The sequence below is a fragment of the Salmo salar genome, chromosome 13 (genome assembly GCF_965601325.2).
Source record: "Salmo salar chromosome 13, fSalSal1, whole genome shotgun sequence".
Taxonomy (NCBI): Eukaryota; Metazoa; Chordata; class Actinopteri; order Salmoniformes; family Salmonidae; genus Salmo; species Salmo salar.
Window position 1 is genome coordinate 75,357,290 of NC_138303.1, and position 16,019 is coordinate 75,373,308.

Sequence of the window (16,019 nt, forward strand, 5' to 3'; positions counted from 1 at the left end):
CCTAAACCCCATAGAAAACCTGTGTGATGAGGTGAAGAGGAGAGTCCACAAATGTGGACCTCGGAATCTGAAGGATTGGGAGAGATTCTGTATGGAGGAATGGTCTCAGATCCCTTACTATGTGTTCTCCAACCTCATTACGCATTATAGGAGAAGAGCTGTTATCTTGGCAAAGGGAGGTTGCACAAAGCATTGAATGAAGGAGAGCCATAATTGTGGCACACATATTTATATATGTTTTATGATAATAATTTATATTTTTCTTTCAATTATTTTACTTTAATTAAGGGTTAGATTTTTGTTAATATTTTGAATGAAAGACCAAGAGGATAAACAATAAAGAAAAACATTTCACAGCTGTTTTGCTACCAAGAGTGCCAATATTAGTGGAGGGCACTATACTCTTTCTTAAAATGTTCCTGATTGATGATCAATAAATTAATGTCACACTTCAATATGAATGGACAGAGGAGCAAACATGCCTTTCAGGGCTCAACATTAATGTGTGTCCTCTTGTCCGGGACAAGTAACAAAATCACAATATTAAGCAATTACTCCAATCAGAATTGGATCAGAGGCCAACATTGGAATAATATTCAAATCTATTTTTCTTGTAGGCTACATAAATAACAAAACAGACATGCCAAATTGCATATTGGCCACAGCCTCATGTTCAAACCGATGCTGACAGGAGGGAGGAGCCAGAAAATGTAGCCAAACTTTAATGAGACTTCTAATTACATAAATATAGGCTAAATGCCAGTCGTTTGACAGATATAGTGAAGGATAATTAACATTCATGTCTAAAGGCTTGATTCTGTCGACATACAGAGGCACGGTTCGTTCAGATCAAATGGTTACAAGATCGGAGAGTGAAGGACAGTGCCTGTTGCGCACCGCACATCACTCATCTGTGATAAAGGAGAATGATGCTGGAATGTATAGCGGCCGTTTTACAGGCTCCTTACCAATTCTGCTATTTTGTGTTTTTTAGACGCTGATCTTAACTTTTTTTGTACATAATGTTTCTGTCATCATTTCCTTTGACCGAAAAGAGCTTCTGAACATCAGAAGAGCGATCACTAACCTCGATTTGCATGAAGATTTCTACTTCAATAAGCCTGATCTCAACGTATAGGGCCATAAACAAACAAGAAAATGCCTATCCAGAGGCAGCTCTCCTAGTCGCCGGTGATTTTAATCTTTTCACGTATGAGTTCCAAATATCTCTAACGGTCCCACCAGCGTGAGTTTTCTTATATCATGATGTCAGAATTCACTCACTATTCCAAAATGTGACTGTTACACAACAGGACAGTTAACCCATGCTGCCCTCAAACCAAGGCACGGCTTGCTAATTATCTATGTTTAAACTTTTACATTTTACATGATTTTCTAACAACAGTTATTATACAGAAATTAGGTATGTCCCGCCTCCTTATTAATTCACATAGAAGTAGCAATTTCAACTAACGTTTGAGGCATGCTATGCTAATGTAAGATGAGGATTAGCTAGATAAAACTTCTCTCTTCGATGATAGCCCAAGCACTCCAACAGTGTCTCCTCAGGTCAAGTATGCAGCCATTTGCACATCTCCAGTCAGAACCTGCCCAAACTTTTTCCCCCTGTTGCATTTTCTGGCTGGCACCTGCATTGCCTTCATTGTTATATTCCTTAATAATAATTACTGTGCATCCCTGTCAAAGTAAGTGCCGTATTACCTTATCATAACACAGTTTCTGTGTAACATGTTATGTCATTTCTATTGTAGCACACCATATTTACATATGGAGAATAATGTATTATGTGTGTATTCATTTATAACTGCAGACAAGTGACATATTGATTTCATACATTTTATGGTGTTGTACTCAATTGTGCTTATGTAGTTATATTTTTATATTAGTTCTATAAAACAATGCTAATTGCTTCAAAGAAGTATCAGCTTGTGTTGTATCCTTGGAAGCTGTCTTGGCCTTATCATGACCATTGCATTGTCCTGTGTATTAATTTGGTCTGCATAGGTCTATCCTGCCCCCTTGTGGAGCCCTTGTGTTGCTCTTCAGTTATTGTGATATTGTTTTATTGAATATATTTTATTCTAATTACTAATAATTCCTCTTTATTCTGTACTTTCAGAAGCTACATACACACAGTATTGAACAAAACTTGCCAACATCATAACTGGAACTGGACACGTGCAGAAGATTGAGGGCAGCTTTTGTATGCTAGCAACATACTGTTTTGAGAGGGAGTAGGGAAGTTGAGGGAGTGGAGAGGATGATGAGGGAGAGGAGAGGTGGGTGAGATATTGTCAATATAATTGCATAATGGAACTGCATTTGATTTGTATGTGAACTGTTTGTCCAATTACAAAAAAACATTGTTCAGTAATCATCTAGATGTTAGATGGCGGTGAACTATGTGGCCATTGAGGACAGCAGTGTAGATCAGATGGAAAAATATCTTCTTATACCACTTAGTGGTTTTCCGAGTGCATATCATAAAGCTGTTTATCATGTCCGCTTTATCCACTGCCCCCATTTTGCGATTAAAGTCAAGCATACAGTCTGGTTTGATCGTTCTCTTTCCTGTCAGGTGGTCCACCTTCCCTGTGGCTATCTCTTCTCCTGTAGCTCCAAGGCATAGCAATTGGTCTCCAACACTGTCTCCCACCAGCTCCCCTGTCAGAAACAGCTTGAAGCATTCTGCCTCAGAGGGAGATGGCAAGGGGCTTTGCACTCCAGACTGGCTTATCAAAGCCAACAGCAGGGCCAGGAGGGGTGAAATGGCTGGAGGCCTTCCAGCTACCGCAGACTTCCGTACTTCACCCACTATTGGTGTGCCTCCAAAACCACCAGCATCTTCAGAGGGACCTGGGACTTTGTCGGTGGACAAGGTGTCCTCAGAATCAGGGTTCTCAATGGCCACAAGGTTGGGGGGGGGGGGGGGGGGGGGGCTCCTCACTGTCAGAATCTGATTCCTCACTGTCATAGTCAGAATGGACAAAAATCTCCAGAATTTCCGCTTTTTTGAGTCATCTCCTTTTGAAAGACATTGCTAACACTACATCTTAGCCCACTAGCTACAAACATAAACAACAATACTGAATGGCTCCAAGTGAGTGTTAGGGGTGACGTGATTGGCTGGTGTGTTGATACTGATGATTTGTCTCCACAGATGGCTTGTTTACATAGCAGGTTAATGTAATTAATGTGTCAGGTTAGGATAACTAAAGCAGCAGGTTAGGTAAATTAACGTAGGAGGTTACGAGAATGAGGTTAAGGTTAGGAAGAGGGTTCGGGATAGGCTTAACTACAATGCTACAGTTGTCAACAACTGTTGTCTCTGACATGACTAGATAGAGCTGTTGTAGGCCTAGCTACTCCATCTAGCCACAACGGTAGAAACGTAAACAGACCATCTGTGGCGACAAATCCTCAGTAATGTTATCATAATACCGGCACGGGCCACTTGTATCAATAAATCACTATCAGAAATTGGTTTGTGAGGTAATCAATTGTTTATTTACTGTTTTAAGTACTGGTGACATATCATGCATTCCGATTCTTGCATAGATTATATTGGACACATATAATGTGTGTAAAATACATTTTAGAAGGTTGTGCTGATTACGATGAACTAATGCTAAGCTATTTGCCAGCTATGTGTGGAGCCATGTTTGTTGACATCATGCAATGCATTCTGGGTGTCAGACCAAAAATGTAATAACAAAACGAGGTGAAGGGATGGCTCACTCGTCTTCCGAGTAAACTTCCGGAAGTGAATGATGTGAAGTGAATGATGGTAGATGACACACCCCTTTCGCCTTCAACATGCATACTGTAAACAGTCCCAACTCATCTTGTCACCTCTTCTTATCTTTGGTTGATGCATAAAAACAAAGATGGTGGCCCGCACAAACTCTACCCACCAAATTGGGATTACTTCCAATTTTTTGAAAATGTTTTATTCAATGGTGTGCTCACCCGTGATGTGATGAACTTTACATAGTAATTGCTATTAGATAATTATATTATGGTTTATATCAGCTGAGAGTTGGCTAAACATGACCACTTGTGTTAGCTCACTCTTTACTCAGTTAGCGCTAGGACTAATGTAGCCTACATTTTCCGATTTGTATGAGAATTGTGTTTTGCTGTTGCTGCTTTTGTGAATGTCTGAATATTGCATCCAAAAATAAACTGCTCACATTGAGGACATAACATTATAAAGACTGTTTTGCTAAATGTTTCTGTAAAAAATAAGTGTGGCCCAAGCAAATACTCAAACAGGAAGTACCAGTGATGAGCTCAATGCGGAAGTGGTCCGATGAAGCAGATGCTAAGCTACACGACTGTTTTGCTAGCACAGACTGGAATATGATCCGGGACATGCCCAATGGCATTGAGGAAATTACCACGTCGGTCACCGGCTTCATTAATACGTGCCAGAGGACAGCTAGTTTCCGTTCTCCTCTGGGTAAATTTACTTTAATACAAAACCTAGGAGGCTCGTGGTTCTCACCCCCTTCCATAGACTTACACAGTAAATTGACTAATGATTACACCCTAGATCAGGATACTAACCCGGACGCTTATAAGAAATCCCGCTACGCCCTCCGACAAACCACCAAACAGCCAAAGCATCAATACAGGACTAAGATTGAATCCTACTACACCAGCCCTGACGCTCCTCGGATGTGGCAGGACTTGCAAACTATCATGGATTACAACGGGAAACCCAGCTGCGAGCTGCCCAATGACACAAGCCTTCCAGACAAGCTAAATGCCTTCTATGCTCGCTTCGAGAAAAGCAACATCGACGGGGCTGTAGTTTAGTGGGTCGAGAGCTTCACGTTCATCAGTGTCCACATCACTAAGGAGGCGGTGCAGGCGGTGTCAGAGGAAGGCCCTAAAAATGTTCAAAGGCTCCAGCCACCCAAGTCATAGACTGTTCTCTTTGCTACTGCATGGCAAGCAGTACAGAAGTCTGAAGTCAGAAGTCAACAGGACCCTGAACAGCTTCTACCCCAAAGCCATAAGAGCGTCTGCTAAATGACTAAAATGTAAAAAATATGACTGCTAAATAGTTAGTCCGGATATCTATTTGGTTAACTATTTAACTATCTGCATTGCCCCTTTTTGCATACCTTTTTTTTGACTCATCACATACGGTGCTGCTGCTGTTTACTATCTGTGACTTTATTCCTAGTTATATGTACATATCTACAGTACCTCGTACCCTTGCACATCGACAAGGTACTGGTACCCATTGTCTATAGCCAAGTTATCTATATTCATAGTGTATGTATTATTACTTTTATTATTAGGTGTTTAACTTTTCTATAATTGATCTATTTTCTTTCTCTCTGCATTGTTGGGAAGGGCCTGTAAGTAAGCATTTCACTGTTAGTCCACACCTGTTGTTTACGAAGCATGTGACAAATAACATTTCATTTTACCTTGAATCTGAGCGGAGGCGGTTAGCATTTTGAAACTATTTAACCATAATCTTAATTGTTTAAAACCTGGATGTTTCATGTCATTTTATGAAGCATATTATACCTTGTTTTAAAGTAGCCTAGCCTAGCCAAAATACGATCATAGAAATGTTGAGGGAATTATTTTATAAACACTTTATATGCCATTGAAACTATTGGTTTTCAAATCAATGTTATTTTATTGTCCAGCAGCCAAAGGCATAATCCTTGCCAAATCAGTAACCCAGTTGATGCATCTTTAGATCTCCCCATTCTATTCATATCTGTCACATGAAACCGCTCGCATATGTGGTGCGCTTTTGAGGATGGTGTTTTGTCGCTAATTACATTTCCCGCCTTCTAGATGGTAGTGGGGTAAACAGGCCATGGCTCAGGTAGCTGAGGTCCTTGATAATCTTCTTGGCCATTCTGTGACACCGGATGCTGTAGATGTCCTGGAGGGCAGGCATGCATTGGGCTGACTGCACCATTGTCTGGAGAGCCCTGTGGTTGCGGACGGTGGAATTGATGAGGATCTACCCCATCACACCACTCTTATTAATCATTAATAAAAAATAATACAATGGGCCATTATATCCTCTGTTTCCCAGTCTTTCTATGCATGTAATGTCTGTGGGTGAGTTATGATTTGTTTTTGCCATTGCTTGATCTATTTTAAATGTAAGAATGTTGCAGATTTCAACTTTAATTGGTGCCTATGTAAACAAATATAAATATAATAAAATGTTTTCAATATCCAACTTGTTCCTCTACAATACTTTTTACAGTAGGTTATAAGCTGTAGTCAGGTGGTCATTACGAGGTTACGATGAGGTCTTAACTATGACCAGTACATAATATAGCACATAATATAGTGGTCGGAACTATGACCAGCTGGTCAGATAGAGGTCACAATTATGACCAACTGGTTGTATCATGGCCAGAAAAATACTTCATATTCTGGTCAGTAAAAATGTGTAAAAACCTCCGTCCTTTTCTTCATGGTGACAGCTGAGAACCCTTTTAGGTTCTAGATGGCACTTTTTTTGATTAACCCTTTTAGGTTCTAGATGGCATCTTTTTTCTCTCTTGGGGAATCCAGTTTCTCTCCTGATGCAGAAAAAACTGCAATGATCATTAGCATAACTAGTACAAACCTAGCTCTTACAAAGCTGGCTAGTAGGAATCAATACACATTGAAGATCAGAGTATCAAACAGAAGAAAAAAAAAAGAAAAAAAAACACAAAACTTGACTATGGATTTAAGGAGTGGTGGTGCTGCTCTCTCCTTTCCACTGAGTGTGTGGCCAAGCACTGCTGTAGAGGACATGCGTCAGGTCATTGACATTTTTCAGGAACTGTAAAGACAGAGACATATCATGATTAACCTTTACCTAAGGTCTTCACTAAGTTAGACTTAGCATAGAAAGTACATTGACTACGTTGCCCCTCAGCAATCTGTCAGTCAGGTAGACATACTGAGAGAGAGAGACAGCAAAACATAGGCTATTTACGTACATTTCTTAGTTAGGATAACTTCTGTACTCCTTCCTTTTGTTCCCTCCTCTATCCTGCCATCCAAGCTAGAAGATTCCTGCAAAAAAGAAAACCAATAATTGAAAAAGGCAGTTGAGAGTTGTAACATTAGAATGAGTGTTGAGGGGGAGCTGGGATAGGCAAAATGTATTGTATTGTCAAATACAAAACACAAGTATCCCTGATGAATCAAGAAAAACTTCACATCCAAATGGGGGGGTACACTTTTCAAGAATTAGGCTAGCTTAAAATGTCTCTCTCTCTCTCTCTCTCTCTCTCTCCCACACACACACAATCAATGTTTCCTATATGTGTATTCATCAACCATCTTTCTCTCTCCCTCTCTCGCTCTCTCTCTCCCCCACACACACACACACACACACACACACACACACACACACACACACACACACACACACACACCACACACACACACACACACACACACACACACACACACACACACACCACACACACAATCTCTCTCGTTCTCTCTCAGACAATCTCACACACACATAGCTGGCATGACACAATGTTGACATGATGAAAATCTTTTCAATAAGTTGTTGTGATAATCATAATCATCTCTCTCCCCCTCTCTCAATCAAACAGAACCAGGGTTTCCGATACCAAAATGTGGCGCCGGACATTTGACTATCAGTCAAAAACTATTTGTATTTCATTTATCCCAGGTAGGTGGCTGCTGTGTCCTTTGGTTCTATCACAGCAATCAGACAGTGACACGTGTGGGCTCTCATCCATAGTAGAAAAGTTGACCTATTCTATTGGGCAACTTGTCGAGAAAGAAATAGCCTATTCCAAACAGACTCTGGGACAGTTGTGGGACGATAGGTCCAAAATGCATACAACCAGTGGGCCTAGGCTACACAAAAAAAACCATTAAAAAGTAATGAGTCTGATGCAACAAATCAAAACGTTTAGCTTAAAATGTTGATAATCTATTATTTCTTCACATTATAACAACAAAAATGCGCACAAGTTGTCAACACAGTTGTCAAAAGCCAGTGATTTCATGTGACAGAGATTAAAATATAATTTCTAAATTTAGAAAGAGGGAAGATCTGATATTCAACAACTAACATGGGGTGCTAGGATTGTGCATTTGGCTACTGGACAATGAAAGAAAGTTGATATAAAATAATTGCCTCTACGGATATGGTCTGATTTTGGCTGGGTTACTTTGAAGCAAGGTAAGACATGCCTCATAATATGTAATAAAATGTCCAGGTTTCCAACCATTAAGTATATGTTTTCAAAATGCATACTGCCTCCAGCTCATTACAAAGTGGTTTGAGATACTGTAGCTGTCGCGCAGTGTGACAGATTTTCCGCTCTAAGGCTCTGTATCTGTATGCTATTAACCTATAGACCGATAAGCATGACTGGTCAAATGTATTTACATCGACTGGTATTTACATCAATGAATAGGCTAAAAAGCATTATTTCACAATGGGATTTTTTATTTTCCCAGACAATTGGCCAGTACCAATTTTGTTTATCTGCTTTTCTATTTTTTTATCTGCCAAAAGCCTGGCTAATGGAAACTATGCACACACACACACACACACGCACGCACACACACGCGCACGCACGCACGCACACACACACACACACACACACACACACACACACACACACACACACACACACACACACACACACACACACACACACACACACACACACACACACACACACACACACACACACACACACACACACACACACACACACAGAGAGAGAGAGAATACACACAGATACAAAAATGTACTGTCATTAAAGTGGAACTGACAGCATTTTAGCAACATAAAATCTTAAAATCTGTTCATATACACCCCCAGGAAGAATATGAAACTTAAACAAACTTATTCTGACAAGCGAGCACTTAGATATTGTCATTTTCATACATTCTTAGAATGTTTGTGAATTACGTATACTAAGGCATTTGTGAAAATTCTATAGCAATATAGAGTGGGAAAGCGGCCGTGCGTTTGGACAATTTACTGCAGTAAATAAAACCTAATAAAAAACATCTGTCTCGTCCAGGACCAGAGTCTACGCAGACCGGTGCGCCATAGCCAATCAGAGCTACAGTAGACCTGTATTTTCCACACAGGCCTGCCATCATTCACTTTGAATTGGACTGTTTGTTTACAGGCAGTTGCAACAGCAAGACTTAAGAGCATTCAAACGCATTCGCATCTCAAAAAGTCACAAAATACATTTCTGCAAATATGTCAATACCACGTGGGAGTCCTCTTACATTTGGGAACTTAACAGTCCTATTGATCAAACAACCATGAAAAGTTAGGCTTTCTCTTCCTCAGTTATGCACCAACAACAAAAAGATCAACAACTAATGCTAGCCAGAGAAAGATTAGCTAAAATCTAACGAAGGAACATTAGATAAACCCTCTCAAACTTTTCATTTAATTGACAGTCAAAATTGCACTGATAAACAGTGGGGAATTGTAGCCTACTATTCCTTCTTCAGCTTGCCTGCTAACAATACATGCTTGTCCCAACCAAGTACCCAAAGCTAATTGGCTAATGTTGGCTAGCTTGCTAGCTAGCTATTTCCAGACACAAATGAGAGAACACCTTACTGACCATTTTACTCGCCCTAGCAGAGCAGGTCAGGCTGTTTACATTTTATCTAGAGTGTTCATGGCTAACTATGACTTTCTTTTCCTACGTTTACTGACACTGGTCGGTCATATTCAGTGGGTGTTGTGCTTCGTAAATTCATCAGTTATTCTGCGGTCTGCCACACAGCGAGAGTGCTCTGAAATCAGAGTAGATAGCCAGAGTGAAATTGCGAACTCAAGCAATATGCTAACTGGATAACAGTCCTTCAAGTTATTGCTAGCTAACCAAATTACACCTGCATCTCTAGCTGTGTACAGTATAGCCACCGAAAAATTATATGAGGGGGAAAAGTCACTCACTCATCCAATGACATGACATCCTCCTAGCAGCTGGCAAGCTAGCTATCTAGCTAACGTTTAGCTTGCTACATAAATAGATATGCTAGCCGATTAGCCACATTATGACTGACTTGTGATCATTGCCCTTGCTAGTTTGATTGTATTGACATTACCAGCCTTAGTTACATTCATCTGTTTTTGTACTAAATATGGAGCCATTGAAACTGAAACAGTGCATCCCAAATGGAGGCAGCAAACAATATACCAGGCCAGCTGTGATTTAAACCTGATAGCAATAGTTTTTGGACTACCAAGAAATGCATTGGTGAATTATATTGATCATGCATTGAACTGCATCCATCTATTCTGCCAATAATGCCTTAGTGTACATCATGAAATGTTAAGGCAAATATAACCTATTTTTAATACCTTTTATAAAGTTGGTTTTGTAGCATAGACTGGAAATTTCAATTTTGGGATGATATTATGATTGTCTGTTTGTTTCATATCTGCAAAGTAGTTAAAAAGCTGTCAATTCCACTTTAACTAAACAGATATCAAAATGTCAAAATGTTAGCTAGCTAGCTACAACAGGTAACAATTTAAACTTACCATGTCCATGGAGGATTAGCCAGAGAGCTAACATTAGCTAGCTAAAACTAGCCAGCTAGCTAGCAACACTTTTCTTGATGTTCTTCTCCCCAACAAACCGCCGCTTTAAAATAAAACAAGAATGCAGGAGAACAGGGACTACCACTTAGCAGTCTAATCTTTTCATTTTTTTTGTGTACATTTCGAGAAACTGATGTGCTCGAGCAAGCAGGATGCCTGCGCTCACAGATCCATTGCTGCGCGAGGCACAGATTCCAATCCAAGTTTTAGCTGGAACTGATATGCCTACGTCCTTAATTAGTTACTGAAATTAAAATAAAATTACTGCATGCATTATGTTAATTGCTTAAAAGCTTTAAAGGAAAATACAATTGTCATATTCTCAGGGTCAAATTCAGGTGCAATAATGCTTTTGTAATTATTGATGGAAATAAATGGGATAACAATAGGGTTTTGTAAATCCTGGAGGATTGTAGTAGGATATTGCAATAAAAAACATAGGCCTATGTGTTATTTGTTCAATTCTGAAAGCAAATGTAGTTAGTCATAATAGAACAGCAAATAGCATTCAGTGGAACAGAAGAAAATGTGCACCACAATAAACAATGCAATTAACATCAACAAAAGATTATCCTTAGAAGCCAACACACACAGCAAACTACCAGATATAATTCATTAAACAACCATTATTTCAATGTACTGCAGTGCATTTTTGTATTATTGTGCATATTTATCTTCCATGCTGGTAGCCAAGAACAAATGTTATGGAAGTGAAGGTGCACTTTTCAATTGGGTGGCCTGCAACTATGAAAAACACTGCCATAGCCTGTAGTAAAAGCAAAAGCATTTATAGCATCGGAGATTCTATAATTTAGGGATAATTTCTGATAGCTATAAGACCGCATAGACTGTCACTAATGTTAGCTTTTAATGACCTATCAAATTCGATGACCTGGAGGTGAAATATCACAATTATTTGTTATTTTTTTAATTGGTATTTCATCACCTGCTGAATAAAAACTTCAATTGACCCTACTCCTGAAAAAGTGAATTGGGCCGGATAAGCTGAAGTGGACTCGGGTAGAGTACCATTAACCGGAGCCCAGAGTAATATCATTCTGCCAGACTCTGGAAAAGCTTGGCCTGCATGAAGCCCACCGAGTCCGAGTCCATGCAGTCTCAAATCGGAATAGGGTCGAGCCCAGCATGTTGACTGGGTACAGTATGCCACGAGACCCTAACCTGCTTTGGTGCCCTCTGCCAGCTGTTGTTTGCCAAGTGTGCTAAGCTGAATCATGCAAACACTTCTGAAAAAGAACATTACTCCAACTGTAATAATTGTTCTAATGTCTTATTTGCATTGGGTGCATGGCTTACAAACACTATGCACATGTTTATATAGATTGGTGTCTTTTAATTGAGTAGCGTTTAGATAACTGGTCAGTAGTTCAATCATATTTCAACCAAAAAACAGATATCACCCAAAATAATATGTATTTTTCATGACGTCAAAAAAACGTTTGGTTGTGATCTGGTTATAAGACCTCCCCGACCATATTTCAACCAGTAACATACGTCTTTATCACATCGTATGCCCACTGGGCTGCGCTGCTGCAGAAAGGAGGCTAGACCTATAGCCTAAAAAACGGACATTTCTCAGGATAGGGTAGCCTATAGAAAGCAACAGGCATTGTTCTTAAACAATAGTCTAACCTTACTCAGTTCACTCACCCGGCTTCTTTCCTATGAAGATGACTTGTGTCTCAGAATTGTTCCCCCTTTCGTCCCCAAAACAGATCCTATCGGTTATTTTTCTTTCGCAAGGTAGAGGGCTCTACCTTTCGCTTTGTCCGGCCATCGAACCGATCCCCCTTCAAGCGAGAAAGCTGCGCGCACACTCCATGGTTTAGAATGTAAGATCTCCACGTCGCCATGGAGATGGAGGGAGCTCTTATCCAGAAAATAATAGGTATCGCTTCATTAGCAACAACGCTTCACCAAGCCGGCCCCTTCAGCATTTGCTTTGATGACAAACATGCTTTATTGTCGTGCTCACAAATTTAATAACAAATTATTCTCTAGACAGAAGGTGATTCTAGAATAAGATTATATTCTAGAACATAAAAAAATGGCAGGCCTGTGTTTGAAAGAACAAGACGCAATTTAATGGAAAATGCAATAACTGACAGTTAAATGTTTTTGTTTTATGGTATACTAACATTATTAGAAAGGTTGAAAACACAATTAACCCACAGACCTCAAGGAAAATAAAGTGCTTCATGAATATTCTGTGGAACATAGGCCTATAGGCTAAGTAGCCAACACAGATCTATGGAAATACTCTTTTGACAGATTTTTCTGATAAAGCACACACGTTATTCAATTACTGTTAATAATGTCTGACGAATGAGAATGCAAGGATAGATAAGAGAGCATGTGGAAACCCTCTGTATAAGGTTCCACTGTTCCTTATTCACGTGCGGCAAGTGCATGTTATAAACGAGACTTCACACTCAAAGCTTGTTGCTTTTTCATTGCAAGGATAACTGGATACTCTTGTTCACTTGTACAATTTACGAAAGATAAAAAGGGAAAACGGTGCAATGTGTTATGTAACATCACCTACTCCCCCACTTATATTATCCGTAATTTCTCAGTCACCACAAAACCAGTCTAACGTCCAGGGAAAAAGAAGCCAGTTTACATAACCTACCTTGTTGATAGACGCCGCTCTTATTCATTCATTCTGTTGAACAATTAAGGTTGTCGTTTCACATCGGGGCAACGTGGGCTAAGAGTTGCTAATTTCACCTTTCCCCTCACATCTCGTTGAAAAATCCATCTCCTTTCATTCTGTTATGTCCCCTTCTTTTGAGCTCGGCCAAGTATGAAGAGAGAGAGAGAATGGGCGAGCGAGAGAAAGTCTGAGTGAGGGAGAGAGTAGGCTATTTGTGTGTAAAGAGAGAGGGGTTGAGAGAGAGAGAAAGAAAGAGCGGGAGAGAGGGAGAGGAGGACTTCAAATAGCTGAGATCCAGGTTGTTGTGTATGGACAGAGCTGTCATGAGGAAGTGTATGAGTATTGAGGAAATCACAGAGGGTCTGTGGAAGCAACCCAACCAGGCAACCTGGTCTCAGAGCATTTAGTATTATTCTGTACGTAAATCCGAGACACTCCATTTAGTATGATTTGTTATGAATAACAATTCGTATTATGGGTTCTGAATTTGCAAAAAGGTACAATATGTTACGAATTTATTTGCAAAACATATGATATGTTACAAATTCTAGCTAGATGGCTAATGTTAGCTATCTAGCTAACATTAGCTAGGCTAGGGATTGGAGTTGGGGTTAAAATTAAAGTTAGGGTTAAGTTTAGGAGTTAGGTTAAACTCTTACATCTAGACGTTCCGCTAGCGGAACACCTGCTCCAATATCCAATGATGGGCGTGGCGCGAAATACAAATTCCTCTAAAATCCGAAAACTTCAATTTTTCAAACATATGACTATTTTACAGCATTTTAAAGACAAGACTCTCGTTAATCTAACCACACTGTCCGATTTCAAAAAGGCTTTACAGCGAAAGCAAAACATTAGATTATGTCAGTAGAGTACCCAGCCAGAAATAATCAGACTACCCATTTTTCAAGCTAGCATATAATGTCACAAAAAACAAAACCACAGCTAAATGCAGCACTAACCTTTGATGATCTTCATCAGATGACAACCCTAGGACATTATGTTATACAATGCATGCATGTTTTGTTCAATCAAGTTCATATTTATATCAAAAACCAGCTTTTTTACATTAGCATGTGACGTTCAGAACTAGCATACCCCCCGCAAACCTCCGGTGAATTTACTAAATTACTCACGATAAACGTTCACAAAAAACATAACAATTATTTTAAGAATTATAGATACAGAACTCCTCTATGCACTCGATATGTCCGATTTTAAAACAGCTTTTCGGTGAAAGCACATTTTACAATATTCTCAGTAGATAGCCCAGCCATCACAGGGCTAGCTATTTAGACACCGACCAAGTTTAGCCCTGACCAAAGTCAAAAGTTTCATTACCTATGTTGTCTTCGACAGAATGCACTCCCAGGACTGCTACTTCAATAACAAATGTTGGTTTGGTCCAAAATAATCCATCGTTATATCCAAATAGCAGCGTTTTGTTCGTGCGTTCCAGACACTATCCGAATGGTAAATAAGGGTCGCCGTTTTTTATCCAGACGTTTTTTATCCAGCCGTGAAAATACTGCCCCCTAGCCATAACAGGTTAAAGGGTTAACCTGTTAGGGCTAGGGGGCAGTATTGACACGGCCGGATAAAAAACGTACCCGATTTAATCTGGTTACTACTCCTGCCCAGTAACTAGAATATGCATATAATTATTGGCTTTGGATAGAAAACACCCTAAAGTTTCTAAAACTGTTTGAATGGTGTCTGTGAGTATAACAGAACTCAAATGGCAGGCCAAAACCTGAGAAGATTCCATGCAGGAAGTGGCCTGTCTGACAAGTTGTGTTTCATCTTGGCTCTTTTTATTGAAGACTGAGGATCTTTGCTCTAACGTGACACTTCCTACGGCTCCCATAGGCTCTCAGAGCCCGGGAAAAAGCTGAACGATATCGAGGCAGCCTCTGGCTGAAACACATTATCGCTTTTGGCAAGTGGCCGATCAGAGTACTATGGGCTTAGGCGCGTGCCCGAGTCGACCGTATGCTTTATTTTCTTTCGTCTGTTTACCTAAACGCAGATTCCCGGTCAGAATATTATCGCTTTATGAGAAAAATGGAATAAAAATTGATTTTAAACAGCGGTTGACATGCTTCGAAGTACGGTAATGGAATATTTAGAAATGTTTTGTCACGAATTGCGCCATGCTCGTCACCCTTATTTACCCTTTCGGATAGTGTCTTGAACGCACGAACAAAACGCCGCTGTTTGGATATAACTATGGATTATTTTGAACCAAACCAACATGTGTTATTGAAGTAGAAGTCCTGGGAGTGCATTCTGACGAAGACAGCAAAGGTAATAACATTTTTCTTATAGTAAATCTGACTTTGGTGAGTGCTAAACTTGCTGGGTGTCTAAATAGCTAGCCCTGTGATGCCGGGCTATCTACTGAGAATATTGCAAAATGTGCTTTCACCGAAAAGCTATTTTAAAATCGGACATATCGAGTGCATAGAGGAGTTCTGTATCTATAATTCTTAAAATAATTTATGCTTTTTGTGAACGTTTATCGTGAGTAATTTAGTAAATTCACCGGCAGTGTTCGGTGGGAATGCTAGTCACATGCTAGTCACATGCTAATGTAAAAAGCTGGTTTTTGATATAAATATGAACTTGAATGAACAAAACATGCATGTATTGTATAAGATAATGTCCTAGGGTTGTCATCTGATGAAGATCATCAAAGGTTAG

At 39.8% G+C, this 16,019-nt stretch overlaps 1 protein-coding gene and 1 long non-coding RNA gene across 3 annotated transcripts in view; both read right to left on the reverse strand.

The window, feature by feature from the left end:
* Positions 1-13,633, reverse strand: part of LOC106567685 (G protein-activated inward rectifier potassium channel 2) — a 115,297-nt gene extending 101,664 nt beyond the window's left edge. The window contains exon 1 of the mRNA XM_014137260.3: positions 13,293-13,633. Coding sequence (XP_013992735.1) covers positions 13,293-13,320 — 28 coding nt within the window. The 5' untranslated portion in view covers positions 13,321-13,633. The remainder of the gene's footprint in view (positions 1-13,292) is intronic.
* Positions 3,506-13,276, reverse strand: LOC145850199 (uncharacterized). Of its 2 annotated transcripts, none has more exons than XR_001320128.3 (3): positions 12,311-13,276; positions 7,002-7,077; positions 3,506-6,841 (listed from the first exon to the last, which is right to left on the reverse strand). It is a non-coding gene; the product is annotated as an uncharacterized LOC145850199 (long non-coding RNA). The 2 variants fall into 2 exon arrangements; XR_014380156.1 differs by lacking the exon at positions 12,311-13,276 and adding an exon at positions 10,580-12,302.
* Positions 13,634-16,019: the final 2,386 nt, after the last annotated feature.